The sequence below is a fragment of the Aethalodelphis obliquidens genome, unplaced genomic scaffold, assembly GCF_003676395.1.
Source record: "Aethalodelphis obliquidens isolate GAN/ISIS:26980383/991018 unplaced genomic scaffold, ASM367639v1 scaffold41, whole genome shotgun sequence".
Classification (NCBI taxonomy): Eukaryota; Metazoa; Chordata; class Mammalia; order Artiodactyla; family Delphinidae; genus Aethalodelphis; species Aethalodelphis obliquidens.
The window spans coordinates 2,316,665-2,339,236 of NW_020837985.1; the positions used below are offsets into that span (position 1 = coordinate 2,316,665).

At 46.2% G+C, this 22,572-nt stretch overlaps 1 protein-coding gene across 1 annotated transcript in view; it reads right to left on the bottom strand.

Annotated features, from left to right (window-relative positions):
* Nucleotides 1-10,825: 10,825 nt before the first annotated feature.
* Nucleotides 10,826-22,572, bottom strand: part of ANXA13 (annexin A13) — a 70,313-nt gene continuing 58,566 nt past the window's right edge. Inside the window, exons 10-12 of the mRNA XM_027132058.1 lie at nucleotides 18,221-18,296; nucleotides 14,396-14,508; nucleotides 10,826-11,471 (exon numbers count right to left, since the gene is read on the bottom strand). Of these exons, the coding sequence (XP_026987859.1) occupies nucleotides 11,352-11,471; nucleotides 14,396-14,508; nucleotides 18,221-18,296 (309 nt within the window). The 3' untranslated portion in view covers nucleotides 10,826-11,351. The remainder of the gene's footprint in view (nucleotides 11,472-14,395; nucleotides 14,509-18,220; nucleotides 18,297-22,572) is intronic.

Below are 22,572 nucleotides of genomic sequence, written 5' to 3' on the forward strand. Positions count from 1 at the left end.
ATGTTTCTGAGATGTGAGGGGATCGCTGGGCAGAGGGCTGGCCAGACCTGGAATTCCTGCTCAAAGGGCGGAGCAAAGGGTGTTGAAGACAAACTCGTTTGCCTCACAGCTGTGCCTGAGGTTGTCTGAGGACCTTTGAGAAACATTCCCATCTTCCCCATGCCTCATACAAGGCGCCCAGATGTTCTGATTTAGGCGCAACAGGCCTTTCCCACTTGACATTCTCCCACAAATTTTCTTCACGTGTTGCTCCCCAGGCCCTGTTCCCCACCTACACCCCTCCCCTTACCATCTGCCCACCTCATTTTCTCCTTTGCTTAGCCAAGTTATTTCTGTTTGCAAAACTGCTAACCCTTTATCTCTTCTATTATTGTTTCTCATGAGGAACTTTTCTGAACTTACCAGGTTTGGCCACTGGATTCTACCCTTTCACCCTGTTTTCCCTGGGGGCAAAGCAGAGCAAGACAGCCTCACCTACTGAAAGGAGCAGTGTCTTCTCTAGGTGAATTTGCTTATTAAACTGTGAGTCGATAATGCATGGTGGCCATTTTTCTCTTTTGCATGAGGGTCCAGGGCAGGGTGTGTTGCCAGCTGTTATATAAAGGACAAAAAGCAGTCTTTGAACAGACCTAGTGCCACCCCTTCGCCGTAGTCAGGTACCTATGAGCACTTTATGTCCTGTGTGTTCTTTAATCCTCACCATAATCCTGGGAGGCAGGTTTCGTTAAGTAGGGTCCCAGATATTGAGCAAGACATACTTATGCTAAAATATGTTCTCACTGCCTGGAATGCAAATTTAAGTGTGTATCCTGTCTTCATTTGCTAACTCTGGCAACCGTTCATTGAGCCCAAACTGCAGATGAGGTCATGTGACTTGGCTCGGGATGCTGGATAATGTTAGCTTCTTACTCCTGTCCTTCCCCAACTCCACCATTCCAGCAGTCCAAACAGAGGAAAAAATGAAAGAAAATATTATTTAAAGTGAATGAATATTCTCTGGCCCTCTGCCCATGGACCATTTCATTATTTCATCTATTGTCAGCAGCAACCTGACAGCACTGAAATTCAGTAGAGGGCACAGTGATGATCTGATACTTCGGCTGAATCCCAACTAGAATTTTGACTTTTCTGAAGGGATGTGGCAAAGCAGAAGCCCAGAGGCCTTGGCATCCACAGCCATGAATAACTGCCCTGGCTTTGGCACCAACTCAATCTATGAACCAGGCTACCTCTGTTAATTCTTTTATGAGTTTTAGTTTCTTTGTTGAAAAGTTGAGACTGGGACTACTGACCTGCATTCTTCTCAGGATGAGGTCGTGTAGTGTGGTCCAGCATCTGGTACCAGGTAGACCTGGATTTGAATCCCAGCTCTGCCACTTACCAACTGTGTGACCTGTGGCAAGTTACTTAATCTCTCTGTGCCTTGGCTTTCTCACCTATAAAATGGAGGTAATGCTAGTACAAAAGAGAATGAAGGCTGTGGTTTGGAGGCAAGGCTTACTAATTAATTCTTGTATTCAAACAAGCACTGAATTGCCAACCTAGTCAAATCCTCCTATAAAGAGCTCTGGTCAGGGGCTATGAACGAACGCCTAGCTCTGTTTGAGGAGCAACTAGGAATACCAAAGGAGCAGAAAACCTGACTTATGCCCAGAAGGACCAACGATCCCATGGAAGGAGACCAGTTGTACCCAGGTGAAACAACAAGACCACAAAATCTAGGGTGTGATGATTCAAGGCAAATCAGGCAGGAGGCTGAGGAGGTATGAATAGTAAGACTTAATAGTATGTCTTATGCTTTTATACCCATTGCGATTTATCAAAGGCATTTCCAGACATTTCAGGTGAGGTAATGAGCGGTCAGAATGAGGAAGGGACTGGATCCAGGAAGCTTCTAGAGGGGAGGGGATTCTTTGAGCAGTCATAGATTTGGATTGGAAGATGGCATTTCTGGTAGGACAAGGCCGAAATGCAAAGGTGGGGGAGTTGGTGACACCGCATGGGACAACAGAGGAGTTGAAGTGGGCCTGCAAGGAGACTGAAGCTGGGCCTTGGAACTTGCTTTGCCCTCAGGTAGTTGTACGGCTGGCCTCTCAATGTTCAGGACTTGGCTTACGTTACTCCATCAGGTGTCCCCCCACCTGTCTCTCTATGTCATATCACCCTGTTTTATTTTTTATTACATTTTTTTGTTTTTTGTTTAATGAAATTATTCTATTTGTAACATCTTATTGTTTATTCTGGCTCCCCTAATGGAATGAAATCTTCATGCAAGCAAGAACATTGAGTCCATAGCAGATACTCAAAGCGTATTTGTTGGAGGAATGCATGAGCAGGTAGATAGATGGCTCAGAATTCTAGTTTAAGGAATTAGGTTTTATAGGAAATTATGAGGACTTCGATATAAGCTGTATAGAGGTACGCTGTATGTCCCCAGAAGGGCCCTTTTGTGACAGGGGTCAGTGAGTGGTCCTTCCCTTTCCTCTTTGCTTAAAATGAGTCCAGAGGGTGATGGGAGTTTGGGGGAGTGTCCATGGGTGAAGGCAGGGGCTGGGTTTCAGAGCCTCTCAATCTGCGGCTATGTTAGGGCAGTGGCTCTCATCCTGGCTTCCCATTCAAGCCCTGGGGAAATTAAAAAATTCCCAATTCCCAGGCTGCACCCCTAAGTCCAATAAAATCCAAATCTTTGAGGTGAGGCCCCCGCTCAGCATTCTGTAAGCTTCCCTGGCGATTCCACTGTGCAGCCCAGGGTGGAAAGCACAGTGCTAGGTACCACTCACGTCTCTCACAAACTTCAGGCATGATTAACTGGCCTATCTTATTCATAATAAGACATAAAGTAGAAACCAATAACTCTTCTTCTGATCTTCCTTACAGACACCGTGCCCAGAGGTAAAGTGCAGCCAGCTAGGTTCTTGGGTCCATTTGTATGTTTGATAACGTGTTTGGAATTAGCCATACATTTCCATCCACTGGGGTAGACCAGTTCTAGCCAGGTCTCACATGTCATCCTGACGAAACATTATTTTGGGTGCTGGTGGCTGGCAGTCCTGAGCTGGCCTCTGTTCTGCTGGCCCCATCAGCTGGCTCAGCTCCAGCCTCCACTTTCGCTGCCCTTGTGGTGGCCGCATGGCCAACTTCTGTTTATCGCATCTTCAGCAATGCTGGGGACCTAGAGTGACTTAATATGGTTGATATTCGTTACATGTCACATGGAGGACGCCAAGCCGACGTCACCAGCAAATCTCATGTCCCTGCTCCCCAGCTGGCCCAGGTTGAGGGGCCTGGAGAAGGCAGGCGGCCTGAGGTCTCCCTCTTGGAAAGGGGCTGTTGAAACTGCCTTAAGTCTTCATAGAACTTGCCTTTGAGACCTGTTTTGCTGAGTGTCATCCCTTTCCTCCATCCTCTGTGTGCCAAGATCTATGTGAATCTTCTTGGGCTGTGTATGCCATGTGACCTCTGATGGAATCAAACATCTGGGCAATTAATCTATAGACCTGCTTCTAACTGGACTAATTGGCACAGAATTAATAGAGCTGCAGAGAGACCTGCTGCTCCTGTCTCAATGCCAAACAAAAGAAGCAACCAGTCAGTCATTCAGGCAGTAGATGCCCTGGAGCAGTCTGAGACCCATTTTGCTCATTAGCCAAATGTCTACTTGCCCCGTTCCCCTCTCCTCACAAACATTTGCTGCAGAATGTGATTTTCATGAATCGTGTCCCTGTGTCTTGTTTTGGAAACCATGAGTAACTGCTGTAAACATAGCATCGAATCTCCCTGTTCTTTGGGTGTCCTGAGATTTATAGTGGTCATGGTGGCTAATTGATTAATTAGTCCTTCATTTAACAAACACATTGAATGAGCCCTTTATAAACGGATCTTTATTGAGCACCTACTATGTGTCAGTCTCTGTTCTAGTCACTAGGGATACAGTTTGGAAGGCAGGCAATAGATAAGCAGAACAAATAAATGAATAACTAGAGATGAGATGATTTGGGGCGATGATAAGTGCTATAAAGGCAGCACTGTGATAGAGAAGAGGATGGAGGAAAAGATTAGATATGAAATAATCTAGTGGTCGGGGCTGGCAGGGTGGTGAGAGATATAGAGAATTGCTGTGTGTGTTGGGGCTGGAAGGCTGAGGAAGACGTGGCCCTTCATCTCACAGAGCTCCTGGTCTAGTTGGGGATATGGACAAAGAATGATGAAGAATAATACACGAAGTGCTCTGATGGAACCGTGTAAAAGGGAGTGCTTAGAGGGGGAGACTAGCTACATGAAGGTGGGGCAGGCAAGGCAAGATTGTGATGCTGCAACAGAAAGGAAACTTGGAAGTCAAAGGATAAAGTTGGCTGGAAAAGGGGAAGAATAAAATTGTGTTAGGTGTTCATTTGTTCAACCACATTTTATTGAGCACCTACAATGCGCCAGACATTGTTCTAGGTGCTGGGGTTACAGCGGTGAATAATAGAGAAAAAGTCCCTGCCCTCCTTGAACTTATATTCTAATGGGGAGTGTAGACAGTGAATATGTAAGATAACTATGGATGGTGACAACGGTTATGAAGACAATACAAGATAATGTTTAAGGGAAAGTTTGGGTGTGTTTTGAGGGCAGTGATGGGAATGGAACTAGTTAGGATGGCCAGCGTAAGCCTCTGGAGGGGGAGACATACACTGCGATCGGATCACGGGGCAGTCTGGGAGAAGGGGAGTCCTAGGTGGAGAGAACTACAGGTACAGAAGTCCTGAGGCAGGAAGAAGCATGACAAGTTTGAGGAGTAGATAAAAGGTCAGTGTGGCCGGTGCCTGGTGAATGAGGGGGGAGAGTGGAGGTTCCAGAAGGAGTCAGAGATGAAGCAACCAGGGAAGCAGGAGACCCACATATGAAGCCATTGTAGGGATTCAGGATAGAGAGGATGGAGGCTTGACCTGGAGTGAGAGCTTTGGAGGTGGTAAAACATGGAAAGTCGAAGCTATTTTGAGTAACAGAACTAATAGGACCCTGCTACCTGGTCCTGGGTACTTTTCCTTGGGTACTTTTTCTTTGCAGATGAGCCATTGATGGGCATCAATGTTGTCGTTCAGTCTTTTTTTTTTTTTTTTTTTTAATTTATTTTGGACTGTGTTGGGTCTTTGTTTCTGTGCGAGGGCTTTCTCTAGTTGTGGCAAGTGGGGGCCACTCTTCATTGCGGTGCGCGGGCCTCTCACTATCACAACTTCTCTTGTTGCGGAGCACAGGCTCCAGACGCGCAGGCTCAGTAGTTGTGGCTCACGGGCCTAGTTGTTCCGTGGCATGTGGGATCTTCCCAGACCAGGGCTCGAACCCGTGTCCCCTGCATTAGCAGGCAGATTCTCAACCACTGCGCCACAGGGAAGCCCCTGTTCAGTCTTTTTATTTTAAATGCGACACACCTTTATCTTGTCTTTCCAGACATTTGATTTAGCTTTCATAGAAACAAGAAGTCTTTCCTTTTGTACTTATAGTTGATCGACTTATTTAATATTGAATTAAATTATGTAATTGCAATACTGAGTACAACAGGTAGAGACAGGTTAGGGAACAAATGCAACGCACTCTTGCAAAATGCGCGATCCACCAGAAGGGAGGGCTTCCTACCCAGTGCCCCACAAGCCGCCAGCCTCCAGAGCATCCAGGACCTCCACCAATAGACTTTATAGAGAGTAGGGGGCATGTTCCTTAATCTGGCTAATAGGTTAAGTGAGATTCATTTAAAAGAGCTCCTACTGATAGAAATACATAGACAGTGCATATTTGTATGTGCCAGACCCTTGAATGAAATACTTGTATGGAAATGATTTTGCTTTTCTCATTCTTTTTTTCTTCTGGCTCTACCATTTCCAAAGACTGGTTCTAATTTGAACTGGTTTGGTAGGATTTTAAAAACAACAACTTTGAGTTTGTTTTCAGTGTAGTTAAAAAAAAATTAATACTTGGGTTGGGTTCAGAATTCAGCCAATTAGTGTGTCCATTTTGGTTTGTGAGTCATGTCATCCTGGCCCACATTACTCACAGTGAGGAATGATTCAAAACCAGTGCTTCTTTTCTTCTAGCCCAGAGTCTAAAAATGCTTCAGGCCTCTTTTGTTCTGAGACATCCTTGTTCTAAGGAATCCTAAAGTTACACTTATAGGGGAAAAAAAAATCATTTTCAGGAAGAGACTGACGTAAGAACCCACTGTCTCTTCATTCTAGTGCTGAAGATGGTCTTTATTTCCCTTTCCTTTGCATGGTATCAGTGTTGGCTGAACACATTTTGAACTCATTGGAAGTTGGTTACCTTAGGAACAGAAGACTTCAGTATTTCTGGTTTGGTCACAAAGGAGCCATGGAGCATCCTCTTCAGAACCTAAGGATATTTCCTTGGGTACCTGGTAGTGGAGGACCATTCAGACATGGACTACCCTTTCTCCCCAGATCTGGGCACAAACTCTGCCATTCAAAATGGAAATACAGTCAATCAGTGGCACATGCAGGGCACTGTGTGGTTTTCTTTGCTTCTTCCCCCATGGCTCCTTTTTCTAGGAGCTTCCCTCCCACTCTCTTGTCTGTGATGTTTTCAAGATGTCAAATATCCTACTAGCATGAACCATGTGGTACTGAATGAAAGCTGAAGACATTGTATGAACTCATGTCTAACTTAATATAGATACAGGTGGATTTATGTCTATGTCTACATCTACATCTATACCTATACAGCTATATCTGTATCATCTACCTACATATAGGTGTAAATATAGATACGTGTGTATACATGGGTTAGTATATACACTTATATTTCCTAGCTCTGTCCACTGAGTGGGCCTAGAAGCAATTAGCACACCCAGTGCCCAGATTTTGTTTTCTAATTTCATTCTCCCATAAAAGGACCAGGGCTTCTTGGAGAAATGGCAGATTCTAGGGCTGGGGAAGGGAATATGCAAAATGAGCCTGGAGCATCTTACAGTGCCAGAAACAAAAGAAGTACTCAAGAAGCAAAGTGAGGGGGTACGTCAGGGGGACACAGGAGCCAACTGGAAAAGCTCCCGATAGACAAAGCCGGAACAATCTGAGCAACAAAATGAATAGTATAGTCTTGGATTATAACCCAAAGTACAAAATAAGTATTCGTAAGTCTATAGTGATATAAATGAATTATTGAATAAATAAATAAATGGGGGAGAACAGACAAACCTGAACAGAAGAATCCCAAATAATGTAGCTACTGCTCCCTCCAGGAGGTAGAACGTAACTCTCTGCCCCGAAGTATGGGACATGCACAGTGACTTCCTTTTAATGAGTACAGTGGAGTACATTCCTTTAATGAGTACTGCCCCGAAGTATGGGACATGCACAGTGACTTCCTTTTAATGAGTACTTCCTTTTAATGAGTACATGCACAGTGACTTCCTTTTAATGAGTACAGTCACTACCTGAGCCAGAAGATCAACGTCAGCAGTGTTAAGTCACCTTGGTGGCATGTACCCTAGTACCCTTGTATCCTTGATAATGCCGTGATGGGAATAGCGCCTTACCTTTGTGATCTTCCAGACAAACCCATAACCCCAGTCTAGCCGTGAGAAAAATATCAGACAAACCCAAATGGAAGGACATTCTACAAAATACCTGCCCAGTACTCTCCTCAACGTTGTCAAGGTCAACAGAAACAAGGAAAGTTTGAGGAAGTGTCACAGTCTAGAGGAGCCTAAAGACACGTAACAACTAAATGTAATGTGGTATTCTCATGGGACCCTGGCACAGAGAAATGACATTGGGTAAAAACTAAGGAAATGTGAATCAAGTATTGACTTTACTCAATTATAATGTATCCATATTATTTCATAAGTTGTGACACATGTACAATATTCATGCTACATTTGGGAAACTGGGCGTGGGATATATGGGAACTCTCTGTAGTATAATTACAACTTTTCCGTAAACCTAAAATTTACAGAAATAAAAAAAAAGTTTCTTTTGAAACCCTCTCTCCCTGCCCCCACCCCACCCACTTTTCTTTCTCTTGACCCTCTCTTAACATAGTGGTCACCGCTCTATGCCCTGGTCGTGCAAGAACTTGTAGTGGCACAAGCAGGCAGCCTTGACGTCTCTCTGAATACAATGTGGCAGCTCTCGCTTGTTGGTATGGAGAGCCGAATACCACCTCTGGTTTCCCGGCACCCTTATTTCTTGACTTATCTAGTCTCTGGGGGCTTATCTGAGGCATTTTTATGGGCTGTAGTGTGGTCTGAGAAATAGCTAGTTTGCAGCCTGGAGGAGTCCTGTGCATCGGTCTTTTGCTGCTGCAGGAGCCAGACTCTGCACTGCTGGGGCAGGGACCCAGTGCCCTCTGGGTGAGGACGGTGGGGTGTTCTGGGGGCTGACACATCTAACTCTGATTGGGCTGACGTCTTCCTGAAGGCAGCCTGGATATCCCTCTTCTGCTCCACCATCTGTCTCTGTATATGTGATATAACCTCTGTCTCCTCTTCTGGACCGTTATTCTAGTCTCCTTTTTCTTTTTAATCTTCGCCTTTAAACACTCTCCTTAGATTTACAGGGATTGATTATATGGCTATATTGATTATATGCCAAGAGGGGCAGAATTTCATGGGGAAGTGGATGGTGAGTTACCACGTGCACCCACGGGACCTGCTCTCCCCATGCAGCCCTGGAGGAGGGATTCAGACTCCCTCCCCACCTACCCGAACACCTGGGTGGCAGGAGCTAGGATTTCTCCAGTGGCCCTGGGGGAAGTAGGTGGGTGGACGGGGGGACAGGGCTGTGCAGCGGGAGGGTGACAAGGCAGGGTTGCTCTCCCCCCTTCCTTCTACCTTTGTCCTCTCCTCCTTCCCCATCCCCAGGCAGGCCCTGCCCTCTGAGAGTAGGGGCCTGGGGAGAGGGGAGGGGAGCCTGGGCCGGGCAGGGGTGTATGGAAGGGAAAAGGAGGAAATTCCTGACCATGACAGGGAGGGTGGGACACTCTGGGGACAGACCAGACGGGGGAGTTCTCTTGTGAGGCAGTCCCCAGGTCAAGCCTGGAAACTGGCTTCTGTCTGTGAGTGGTGAGAAACAGGCAGAGAGGTGCCTAGTGCCTGGAGCAGCAAGGTCTGGAGAAAGCACGCATGGACGTGAGCTAATTGGCTAAGAGCTCAGACATCAGGGTCAGAAGGACTTGCGTTTGAATTCTGGCCCTGATTCTTCCTGTGTGTGACCTTGAGCAAATGACTTTGCTTCTCCATCTTACTCAGCCTGTTTCCTCCCCTGTGAAATCCCTTTCCTCTCTTCTCCATGTCAGTCATGGCCTTCAGCGCTCTCAAAGGATGGCTGTTTTTAATAGATCTCTTTTCAGTCCACTGGTTTGTTTTTCTGTCCTTACTGTAAGCTCAGATCCCAAGAACTGGTTGTTTTCGTTTGTTTTTTAAGACAACAAGTGAACATGAGTGTGTTTTGTCACTGAACCATTTTACGTGTTAAAGCTCATAATGACAGCAGTGTCAGTTAGGTAGATAAACCGGTGTGTCGAGGATACAGATGTTAACATAACTTCTTAATTTGTTGATCACGCTTTTACAGCTGCTAGAAAGACACAGCACAGCGTGTGTCTGGTATGCTCTGTGTTGACTACACCACCAAAGTGATTTCCCAAGACCCAAATCTGATCACGTTCTCACTCATTTAAACATCTCCAATGACCACCATTGCCCAGAAGACCAAGCTCACACTTGGAAGGCAAAACCACGGCTGATGTGACCCAAACATACTCTTCATCACCCGCCTCCCCGACCCTCTCCTTCCTTTCACCAGATCTATGCCCCTGGAGAATGGATTTCAACGCCTCCTGAACACATCCTGCTCTCTCATGTTTCCGAGCCTCTACCCATATGCTTCTTTCTTTGTTTTTCTGGAAGGTTTCTCTGTATTCAAAACCCAGCACAACTGCATCTCTGTAAAACATTCCCCAGTTCCCCTAGGCAGAGCTCTGTGTTCACTCTTCTTACTCATGGGTAGAGAGCTTTACATGCCTGTATCAATGCACTGACAGCGTCTGATGAATATTGGAGGCATCCGTCTACACTACTGGTCTGGGAATGAACTGCCCAAGGTGTGGCCAGTGTTCTCTTTGTCTTTGTATCCCCAGAGCCCAGCACAGTGATTGGCAAATAGTAGGAACTTAAGCAGGTGAATGAATACAGACCCATTTCCATGTACTTTGTATGTGTTATTTTTCCAAGAAAAGCGGTTATTAAGATGGATTCTGGAGTCCACCAGCCCTGAATTCAAATCTCGGTTCTGTCATTTGTGAATGAGTTTAGCCAGATTACTTAATGTCTCAGTTGCTTCAGCTCATAAATGGGAGTAATATTCATCTTATAGGGATGTTGGGAAAATTAAGTATGAAAGTAAGCTACTTAGCAGTGCCAGGCACAAATAATCATCCAGTGAACGATAACTATAATTATTGGACCAGAGTGTCCGTGTTCTCATGACAGAGACCCCTTTATGTGTAGCAGCACGTGGCTATGAGACAAACACCTTGGAACAGAGATGCTATTGGTGCAGGATCAATCCATTTGAGAGTCAGACCATTAACCTTGATCCTGTTGGCACTGTGCCCAGCCTAGTTGTATTTGAAGATCCGAGGGAAAACTCAAATGGCTCAAATGTCTAGAGAAGCAAGAAAACCCATTTAAACCAGGTAGCAGATCAGGGAATTTTACCTCTCGTTACGTTTCATATAGGCAAGTCAGTTGTTTCCTTGCCGCTGGCCTTGGTGACTGTCCTTGGTGATTATTAATAAATGTAATTGTTTGCATTTTCCAAATATGTTGAAATTTCACAAGTCATTTATTTGCAGGACAAACACCAAAGCAAATCAACCCAGTTTTTGGAAAAGCAGCTGATGTAGGCGTAATCCACATCTTCCATTAACATGGAGGATTGGAAATTGAGCACTTTGGTCTTTCTTGTACTTCAACCATTTGCTCTTTACCCAGAACATACATATCCCTGTGTGATACGTATTCTTTTAAATGTTTTATTAGGAAGGCATAGTTTTTCATCAACTGCAGATTTCATCTGTGCTCAGAAAGCATTCAGTGACTGCCCTCAAGGAAAATTAAGAGGCAGCCCAGATACTCGCTAAACCAGCATTCAGGGTGACCTAGTCAAGCGTCTTGAGGCTGCTGCCCTTAACTTAAACAGTTTGCCCCGGCCGCATGGCTCAGGCTGCCAAGGAAATAAACCAGGACCCTCGAGGGTGTTTCGTGCTGGAGTGGCATTTGCAAATCTGGTTTGGGGGGGGGCTCTTGACAAAGGTGATTCCTTCCTGTGCTCCTGCTGTGCTGACTCAGTTCAGTGCAGGAGGGCCACCAGCAGTTTCTGGAAGTCCCCAGAGGTGTCTGAGCGAACCATGTCAGAGAGAGACTTCTGATACTTCTCTTGGAACTTGGCTTTTATCCCCTGAAGGTCCACCTGTAGGAGAGATAACAACAGCAACTGGGACATTTATAGCGTTTTCACCGTAAACATAGGCAGCCACTGTTCTGAGCACGTCATTCTCACTTGCTCATTAATGCCTCAAAGCAGCCCTTAAGAGTCGGAGTTATTATTCTTCCTATTTCGTGGCTGAGAATAGGAAAGCTGAGTTCAGTGTCTGTGTGTCTGTTCCAGTAGAACTTTGTTTATGGACACTAAAACTTGAATTTCATATGATTTTATGTGTTACAAAAATATTATTTTTCCTTTGAGTTATTTACAGTTCCTTTAAAATAATCATTTTCAGGTAACAGGACTGTACAAAAACAGGCGGTGGGCCTGATTCAGCTTGCAGGCCACAGTTTGCTGACTCTTAGTATAAGGTTAAGAAAATTGTCAACACAGTTTGAAATGACGCCTTTTTTTTTTTCTCTTGTACCCTGATCAGCAAGGATATTAGTGCCAAACAACAAAATTCAATTCATTATCAATTTTTAGGACTTATTTTGAATCTACGGTTGACCCTTGAGCAATACAGGAATTAGGAACGCAGACACCCCCCTGCAGTCTAGAATCTGTGTATTGCTATCTCTGCCTCAAAAACAAAGGAATTTGATCAATGACTCACCCAAGGGCAGGAAGCTGAAACAGTTTGGATAGAATCAGGCCTCAAACCCTAGTTCTTTTGATTCTACATATTGTGATCTCTAATGGAGCACAAGCTTCTCCCCACGCTTAGTTAATGTAAGGATCCATAAAATGAAAATACAGGTGCTGTTATTTACTGAAAAACTCTGCATATGGGCGCACCCACACCATTCAAATCCACGTTGTTCAGGGATCAACTGTAACTCATTGAAAAGCTTGAAAAATCTAGGTGCTGGAGGTGGGGAAAGGACTCAGAAGAAACAAATATAAAAAGATAGTTCTGCTCTGAAGATTCTGACCACCTAGTAAAGGAGATAATACTTGCACCATGGAAGATATAATTCCAGAAAGAACACAGTAAGTCTCATAAAAGAAGCACAGAGCTCTCTTTAACCAGGAGTTTTTTGTTTGTTTTTTGTTTTTAGCTTTGTTGTTATCGTTGTTTTTAATTTAGACTCTATCTTGCTTTCTTGAGAGACTCACAAACCATTGCTCAAGCTTCTGGTTCTTTTCTTCTCCTGCCCCAATTAGAGGGCCCAACAGGAGGGAGAAAGGTGAGAGCAGGAGAGGGTAGGAGAGGGAGGAATTGTTGGAAGTGGATGCTGCGCAAGAGAGAGACTGCATCAGGCAGGTGGGCTGTGATCCCTGCTCCCCTGGCTGGTAGGCTGCTCAGCTGGGGGAGGGGCAGGAAGTGGTGGGAGGGGTGGGTCAGTGCAGGGATGGGGTGGGGCTCACGGGGCTCTGTTCTAGTACCTGGTGGCTTTGGGGGATTAGGGGATCTGGCCAATATATCTGGCTGGGCCGGAAGCATTCCGAGGGGATGGTCCCCATGTGGAGATGGCCCAGGACCTGTGGTCAGTACTGAGATAGGACAGAGCATCTTGGAATAAACAGGCTACAGCTCATGCATGCTGGAGTGAATATGGCACCCTGAGGAGCCCTCGGAGTGGTCCAACCCCCTGGGGTCTTTAGAATCCTTGCTGGGCTTTGTCACCAACCTGCTCCTTGGAGTGTCTTAGGATCTCCAGAGACTCTGGCTGGGGGAGGTGAGTTACTAAGAGACAGAGAGACAGAGAAGGCTGAGACCTGGAGAGATAAGGGAAACAGAGAATCAGAGCAACCAAAATAAAACAAAGAGAGTGGCAGAGAGACTGGAGGAGGGAGAGGGAAGGAGGAAAAAGAAAGGGGCTTAAGAGAGAGAGGGAAATATGAATTGTGGAGGAGGGAGGAGAGGAGAAAGAGGGGGAGGAGAAATTCCAGGAATAGAAATAAAAACGAAAGAATAGTTGTGTTGCTAAGTTATATTTCAAAACAGTGTCAGATATTAAGTATTATTTGTCAAAAAGCTGGGGGCCAGAATTTGGGTTGGTATCTTTTCCCCCTCATTTAACACGTTTTTGAGGGAAGATGTCTGTGGTTTTCAAGTGCCCAGTTCCACTTCACTCTCCAAGGCCTCTCTGCTGTGGATGAAATGCCATTTCCCATTTATTCTGCAATTCCTCCTCTCTGTGGCCCTGTATTCTGAATATGAGTCTTGACAGCTGCTCCCAAGCTTCTGGCCACTCCTCTCCCTGTGACTTTGTTGTACTCGTGCATTCTCAAAGGGGGGCGATATTGTTCCCAACGGGGGCAAAAACTGGTTCTTAGAGGGTGAAAAAACATCTTAATCTTCTTATGTAAAATTAATTACGTATGTGCATAGGGAACATAAACAGATTCACACAGTGTATGCCGTGTTAACATTTCTTGGAGGGGAGTGACAGTTAGGAGAAAACTGGGTCTAAGAAGGCTCCCTGGGGGGGGAGGGTGGGCGATCGCTAATTTAAAAAAGGTTGAGAAACATTGTCTTGTACTGATGTGGTTTTTTGTGCAAAATTGTGCTTCTGGGATGTGTTTAAGGAAATAAAGGCCTAGCTCAGGAGTCGGGAAATTACTTGCTCGGGTGATCGAGTCCATTGTTCACCTTTCAGAGTGTCTGTTTTACCTTCCTTAAAATGGAGCTGCCCTATCCGGAACAGCCCCTCCAGGTTCCCTCCACACACTACCCCGAGCTCTCCGGAGCCACAGATGACAGACATAGAAGCTGCTAACGTTACTGCATTTGTATAAAAAGAAACAGACTGAAGCACAGCACACTGTCCTCTACAAAGTCTGGGAAGGCAAGGGCCCTCTCTGTTTTACTCTTTCTGTAAATAGGCTGTTACTAAAAACGACCTGTAGATGACATCAGTGGTGGCAAAACAAGAAGGTGGAGCCCAACGAGTGCGTCTTACCTCCGCCTGGGTCACAATGATGTCAATGAGGGTCTCCTCGTCCGTCCCCGCACCCTTCATGGCCTTGTACAGACAGTCGGCAAAGTAGCCCTCGAGGTCCCGGGCACTCCTCACTGGGCAGGGCAAAGGGAGAGAGAACGTGATGTGTTCATGTTTTGTGGAATAACACAGAGACCCTGGGAAGGAACAGAGCTGGCTCAGAGTGTCACCTGGCTGCCCTTGGAGCTGATGGAATTGTGAGGCCGGTGTTTGAAAGGAGCAGACTTCACACTGTTGATAATGGGATCTGGAAGATTCCCCTGGGGTCAGGGCATCTGGACTCTTCGACCAAAACCCCTTCAGACACCTAAGAACCTCTCCTGTTCCCTGAAGACCCTTGGGAGGAGGCGGAGGGCTGTGACCATCCTCAGGTCCTCCCTGTAAAGTTCATGATTCTCACCAGCAGGAATACCTTCTCATCTCTAAGAGAAATCTCTGATGTCAGAGTTGGGTTTGGAGGGGAAACACGGACTGGCTGGCAACCTTGCCATATAAAACTTCATAATCTTCAAGATACGCTCAGTTGGACCGTGGCCCTCCTCTGCCCATGCTAAACAACCTTCCTTTCTTTTCTTTTTCCTCACTAGGCTTTATTTTTTTATTTTAAAAAAATATTTATTTATTTATGTTGGCTGCCCCGGGTCTTAGTTGCGGCACATGGGACCTTAGTTGAGGCATCATGCGGGATCTAGTTCCCCGAGCAGGGGTGGAGTCCAGGCCCCCTGCACTGGGAGCACAGAGTCTTACCCACTGGACCACAGGGAAGTCCCTCACTGGGTATCATTTGTGAGCCTCATCTCTGAATCTTCTCCAAGGTCCCCACAATCATCTTAGTTCTCCATCTGGGATGTGGGCTTGATGCAATGTTTGATCCTGTCTACAGAGCACCTTCCTCTGATGCTGCTAGTTGCTCTTTTCTGGCCCTGCCCCAGCCAGAAATGAATAAAATATGATCTAATCCGCAGATTAACAAAGTATGGTTTCTATTCACCAATCAGGGGATGGGGTGCATCTCTGCTCCTGGGGATAAATCATGATTGCTCTCCCCTCCTCCAAGGCTCGTATGGGTCCACCAGGACGAACACTTTGGGAGAATGAACCCTTTACTGTTTATGTTGCTGACATTTACCTAGAACACTTAACATTTTTGATGTTAGTGATAAATAATAAGGAATACATTCAGCATAAGTGTGGAATGCACATCCTTAATGTGTCCTGCAGTGAGAACTCTTGTCTTCTAGGTAATTGCCAATAGAATGCTTACCAGGAAGGGGGAGGAACAGAATTAGGAAAGCAGAGTCTAGGCTGTGGGGGTGGGTGGTCTGTCTCCTTATTTTATAGGTCATGTGGCAGCCGCCAGCGTGTCAGTGGAGAAGCCCAGACCCAGGAGTCTGAATCCACAAGCTGCTGGATTGGTGGTGGTGGGGGTGGGGTGGGGGGGTGAACCTGGCAATTTGGGGAGCAGCGTGTTTGAGACTCACTGTGACACACACCCCCCAGACATTCTGAGCTAGTGGCCTCACAAGGTTTTCCCGAGGACCCCGTCCTGTGCGCTCGTACTAACTGACGCTTTAGTGATCGTCTGCCTAACTTCAGTGCGTTCCGTCCCCACACCAGTGACTTCCCCCCCGACACTCCTTCTTCCTGATATTCTGGGGAGAAAACTCTCAACTTTTCTACCACATACAGTCTATGCCTGGTGAACAACCTTTGTTGTTCGCAGCGGCAGGAATACCCCGAAAGTTTGGGTGGGGCCAGCTTGGGAGGATGCGGGAATAAAGATCTTCGTGCGTGTGAGAGGAGGGGCAGCCAGCCAGCCCGCGGTGCCTCTTGCCTCTCCTGGCCTGCAGAGCAGGGGCTCTCAAACTCCAGGGGCCGTAAGATGATCACGGGAGGAGCTTGTCAATGTGTGGCTTTGGGCTGCATTCCAGGAAGTCCTAAGTGGGTAACCTGGAGTGGCCTCCAGAAACTGCACTTTCACACGCCTCCCCACGTGAGTCTGATGCAGGGGGTCCATGGACCCCACTTTGAGAAGTGCTGCTCCGAAGGCTGCAAGCGGTGGGAACCGTTTGGTCTCATAACACCTCCTCAATTTTAGTGGCAAACTGGCATCTTTATGAGTTAGGCGGGAGTAGGGTGGGGAGTGTGTAGAGAATTTAGTCATGAAGTCATGTTCCACTCTGTGTGTGGTTCCTTTTCAAGGTCTTTTCTAATCTCTTTTATATTTGCTACCAGTGGAGTCCACCCAGCTCCTGCATTTCATGGTCCCCCAACTGCAGGGATGGATCCTTTCCTTCCTCTGTACCTGCCTTGCTCTGATTGGTTTTGGTTTTATCTTTACTGTAGCTCAGTCTGTTGATTTGTGTGTATCTGCCATGAGTTTGAAGCTTCTTAAGAACAGGAACTGGACCTATTTACCTCTGATCCCCACGCCTGGCTCAACTGCTGGCCCAGGCAGGTGCTAAGTAAATGTTAAAGGGTTGAATGGTTTTATTACCATTAATACTTAATACTAATAAGAATTAGTATTAATCTTCTGACTGAACTCTGGCGTTCTCCTGCTTCTTTACCCTGCAGGTACAGAAAGGCTTTGGAGCCTTGTAGCTGGGCCATGAGTAGATCTCTCCGTTTACTTAACACACTCATCCTTAAAGCCCTAAGGACAGTCATCTGTGTGTATCCATTGTGCGACGGGAGTGACATTAAGGATGTTCAGGCCTCTATAACAATAGCAGACCTGCTAATCTGAATGCAAAATGAGGGTGGAAAAAAAAAATCAATTGCTGACATTGCCCCCAAAATCCCATCAGAAAAACAAAACAAAAGGGTTTGGCAGCGAGAGCACATTTTGTAGCTTCCAGGGGCTGCTTTTTTGGTTCTTCCTCTTCTTCTGGGGATATTCTCTCCATTTCTCGTGCCATTTGGGTTGCTGCCCTGGCCTCCTCACCACTGGAGTGTGGACAATGGACAATGCCTTCATTCCGGGGCTTGCAAAAATGAGGAAGGAGCCTGCCAGCCACAGCCCGGTACCCTTCTCTCTGCTATTTCCTGCCTACGGGCAACACCTGGAGAGAAATGCCTGGCGTTTGCTTGGCTCGGCCTCGATCTAGTCTCCCCCGCCTTGCTTTCTACACAGACCTCATTCATTCCAGGGTTGAAGGGAACCAAATGGAAAAGGTCACCCTCGGGCCATCAGGCACCCGCAGAAACTTGTTCCTGGATCTGAACCTGGGTGCTTTTGAGTGTGTGTCACATGAAGTGCATGCTGCCCCACGAGACTAGACAATGGTCCCAGGCTGTTGATGGAGGCTCTCGGGGCTCCATGATCTTAGTGGGACTGTCGTGGATGCTGTGGTAGCTCCCCCAGCTGCTGTCTTCAGGACAGCAGGCACTCATGCCAAGTGTTACCTGCTGGCTGCTCAGGGTTGAGTCCCTTCTCAGGAGGGAAGGACTGACTGGGGTCATATCCGTTAGGAGTCAAAAGAGGCAGCTATCTTCCCCAAGGTTGCAGATGCTCCCTGGGTGCAGCCTGACAGCTGCTTGATGTGGGGTGTGAAGACCTGGTCCCCTTGCCTCCACTTTGGACATCCTGACTTCAGGGCTCCTTGGGGGACCAGCACAGCTCCTGTTGCAGCTGCATCACATTCATTCTCTCCCTTCACAATGCTGCTTAGATGTGTGGTTCCCAAGCTATTCCCTGAAAGCTTCCTGCACACAAACCTCTGTCTCCAAGTCTGGTTCCAGGGAGCCCAACCCAAATCAGGGGCTTTCCTAGCTTTACTTTACCGAGAGTTAAGTAGGCCTTCTGCAGATCTCCTGACGTTTCTGCTTCAATGGCCTCTTCGATGTCTTTGCCAATGAGCTGGAGAAAGAAAGTGCAGCTGTTAGTCTAGGTTTTGCTTTTGGCCTTGGTGCACTTGAGGCTTGTTCTTCTACAAAAAGCAATAGACTCTTCCAGATTTGGTCACGCGAGGACCAGAGGAACTCTGGGATTCCTCTCTGGCCTCAGCCCTTGCCCTGCTGGGGATGGTTGCCTGCCATTCGAGTGGGGACTCTCATGGCCTAGGAGTTAGTCCCGATTTGACCCCTGATGGATGTGACCCCAGTCAGGACCACTCCCTCAGCCTCAGTTTCCTCCTCTGTGAAATCAGGGAGTGGAAAAACAATGAATAAATACTGCAACAATATTCTTTATGTTTCTATCGTACTTGAGTTTCCTATGTGTTTATAAAAATTCTTTCCATTTCCAATTTTCCAGGAGGCTATGGTTATAATCATCTCCCACACCTTCCTCCGTTGTGGACTGAGACTGGGAGCTCGGGCACCTACACTTTGGGTGACATGAATAGAGGTTGTGAAGTTCATGGTAAGGACTCGGTCTAATGTTTCTGATACTGTGGGGCTACTTGGGCTGGGAGCCAGGGGCTGACCACGTCAAATGCTGCTTTCTTTCCCTCTGGGGAGACTCCAGATGATCTTATATTCACCACCAGCTTGTTCTGCACAGCATTACACATTAGGTTTCCTTCCAAATATTTATAGAAGCTGAAGTTCAGAGTAAATTGTGACCACGCTTAACACAAGTACCGCCTGGGCCAAGCTCAGGGCAGGCATATAAAGAGAAAGGAGAACTTTTGGTTGGGTTTGGGAAATGCAATTAAGCATTAGAAATACTGAAACTTCTTTCTTAGAAATTATCTCTTGAGGATATGACACAATTGTGAGTCTATAAATAATTGGGACCTTCGAGGACATGCCAGTGGAGTTTATGTAGTTTATTCTGAAAACACTGGTAAACAACATATTCTTTGTGATACGAGCACAATAGATATGGGGGGAAGGAGGATCCAGATTTAATGAAACCCGTAGCTTGGTGTCCTCATCATAGTTGGCCCATCTAGAGGTCTGGTGTGGAATCGACCTAGATAAGAAGGGGATTGGATTGGGGGGGCTTTCAGTCCCTTTCTTAGCTGTTCTGAGGTGTTGGGGGTTGGATGTGGGAGCTGGTATTTCAGAAGAAACTGCTATCACTTTTCCCATGAACAGGGTTCTTGTTGTGTAGACTGAGATTGTGTTTCAAGAGGACATTGTCCTCACACAGGTCTGTGCTTAGTAAAAAAAAAAAATCCTCACATTAAACCACTTTCCATTATTATTGTTCGTACTGGGCTAGAACAGTGTTTTTAAATTTTCTGTAGCATCTCAGCCTACACAACGGATAAAAGCAGGAAAGCAGAGCTGTTCTGGGGAGGCGGGAGATGGGTTCCTTACCGCAGCCCTAGATGGTAATGCCAGGTTCCTGGCCTCTCAGTCTCTTTGCTGCCCAACTCCGGGGGCACTATTCATGAGATACAGTGAGACGGCATTGCCCTTTCTTCTCTACCTACCTCCTCCCCCCCATTCCCTCCTGGTAGCTACCAAGCCACCTCCAGGGACTCCATTGAACACAAATGGAAAACAATCCACTGGCCCAAGCTACTGAGATGCTCCTTTGCAGATGGAATGCTTCTCACTTATCGGAACACTTAATTCTTAGGGGGCTCTTTGGACAAAACCAGGTTTTCTGATCTCAGTACAAAAACCCATTGCCAGGGTGGATTCCAGACAAGCCTCAAAGGCTTCTAGTTTACCAGGTAGCATTGCCTGTGGGGAGATTATTAGAAGAATAGGAGACACGTTTCTTTCTTTTAAAACCAATGCCTCAAACTGACAGCGCGCCCACGGCAGAGCCCTGTGTACTCTGACTTTGGTTATAGCAGTTAAAGGGCTAAAGGTTCTGGAATGGGCGTAGGAACACTTTAGGGAAGGGGAGAACTTTATGGTGAGAGGTGTGGTGGTGAGGCAGTGACCTGGGGCTATGGGTATGTGTACCTACAATTTATACTGAGCCATGTTTTGGGAACTTTATAACTCTACAAGCCTTTCCTATTTGGTAGATTTGGGGACGGTGATAATCTTTCATGATGCTGCAGGGTTGGGGAAGCTTTGTTGCTTGGGCTGGGATCTCTGAGAGTGTCAACAGTTAAGACTCAGGTTTAGAAGGCAGATTAAGGGCAAAAACCTGAGTTTTTGCGCCAAAAATTAAAATTCGACTCTATGCCAGGACAACCTATGCCGTATGACACACTTCACTGATCTGACCCTAGCATCTTAGTGCTTTTAGCCAGAGACCATGAGAAAATTTATGGAACCAGGTTCCCAAGATCAGGATGAACTCAGAAGATCAATGATAAAGATCAAGATGAACAATGTTCCAACAAGGCTTTCGGAATGATGAATAGGTAGCATTTTAGAGCTGGTTTCATGTAAAGAATTATCAGATCAATTGATTCTCTTACTGACCATTTGAGTTTTAGCTCTGTTTTTTGACACTGTCGGTTCACATAAGGCGACTCATAACAACTGCTAATGTTAATTGAGCACCTACTTCATGCCAGGCAATAAATGCTTTAAATCTGTTAATTCATTTAATCCTTACTAACCCTGTGAAGTAGGTACTATTATTATCCCTATTATACGGTTGGGGGAACTGAGGCACAGAACCCTTAATAAGTTGCCCAGGGTCATACAGCTAGTAGCCTAGAGCAGACTTGTTAAACCTTAACATGTATCAGAATCTGGAAGATTTGTTAAAACACAGACTATAGGACCCTAACTCCAAGGAAGCTGATTCAGTAGGTCCAGGGCCGGCACTAAGAATTCTCATTTTAAACATTGTGTCAAGTGATACGGATTCTGCTGTTTGGGGATTAATTTTGAGAACAATCGGCCTAGGGAGTATCCTTAGATAGTCAGTAGCTCATGTACACACACACACACACACACACCCTCACACATATGTGTGTTTCTATAGTGATCTCCAATGACAGCCACCCCAGAAACTCCATCCATGGCCCCAGTCTTATGGGAAGAGGGTCTAGGTCATGGAGAAGGCTTCCAGCTCAGTCTACACAGCTCCAGGCCCAGGGGCCAGGGGAGTACAGGGTCAGCTGCCTTTGATCACGGCTCTGGGCAGAATTTGAAAGCAGAGGGCCCTAAGGGCTTATATAGAGTGATGATAAAATTCCAAAGCTTTGTTGTCTTTTCATCTGCTGGCAACACATAGGAAATGCTATTTTGAGTGAGGAGCGGCCAGCTCTAGCTGAGGTAGGAGCTCAGGCTGGGGAATCTTGGAATTCTCATCCACTTTCTGCTACTGACTTGCTGTGTGGTCCTGATAAGTTACAGATGGTTCCTTACTTGTAACAGATTTTCCTCCACCAGCAGTTATGGGTAACAATGGCTCTTCAGCTTACTTTTGAGTTACAGTATTCTTGTGAAATTGAAATGAGACACAGGGTACAGATGTCCTTTAAAACCATTCCACAAATATAAAATAGGAGACCAAAACAAAATCTGATATTCCACAAAGGTCTTCTTGCAATTAAAGACTGATTTTCAGGGAAAGATTAACCACTAAGTGCCTTGAAATAGCTAACTCACCTCGTTGACTTAAAATTATCATTAGATTAAAAAAAATAATTGTATAAAAGTAACTGATACACATCTTTCCAAGAGTGTATCTCTGAGGTATTATCACATCTGTTTTGGGAGCAGTAGGCACTGTTAGCCCAACTGTCAATTGGAATAATAGTAACAGCAAACATAAGTAAGCTTACCACATGCCAGATACTGTCCTGAGCCTTTTATATTCATCTTATTTAACACCTAAAATAACCCCGTGAGGGTGGGGTGTTGATGTTCATGGTCCCTGTTTTACAAATGAGGATGGTGACATCAGGTCACTTGTTAGTGATAGAACCGGGACTTGAACCTGTACCCTGTGACTCTAGGGCTTTGCTCCTAAACTTGACACTCCCCTGCTTCCCTAGCCTCTGTTGCAAAGCAGGGTTTCCCAGACTCAGCAGTGCTCTGGGGGCCGAATGACTGTTTGTTGTGGGAGGTGCCCTGTGCACTGTGTGCTGTTCAGCAGCATCCCTGGCCTTGACGCTCTAGATGCCAGTAGTGCCGCTTGCCCCAGCGCACCTTGTTGTGACAACCCCACATGTTTCCAGACATTATCAAATATCCCTTGGGGGGTTCAAAATCACCCCGATTGAGAACCACTATTGTAAAAGACACCCCACCCCCTGCCGCCC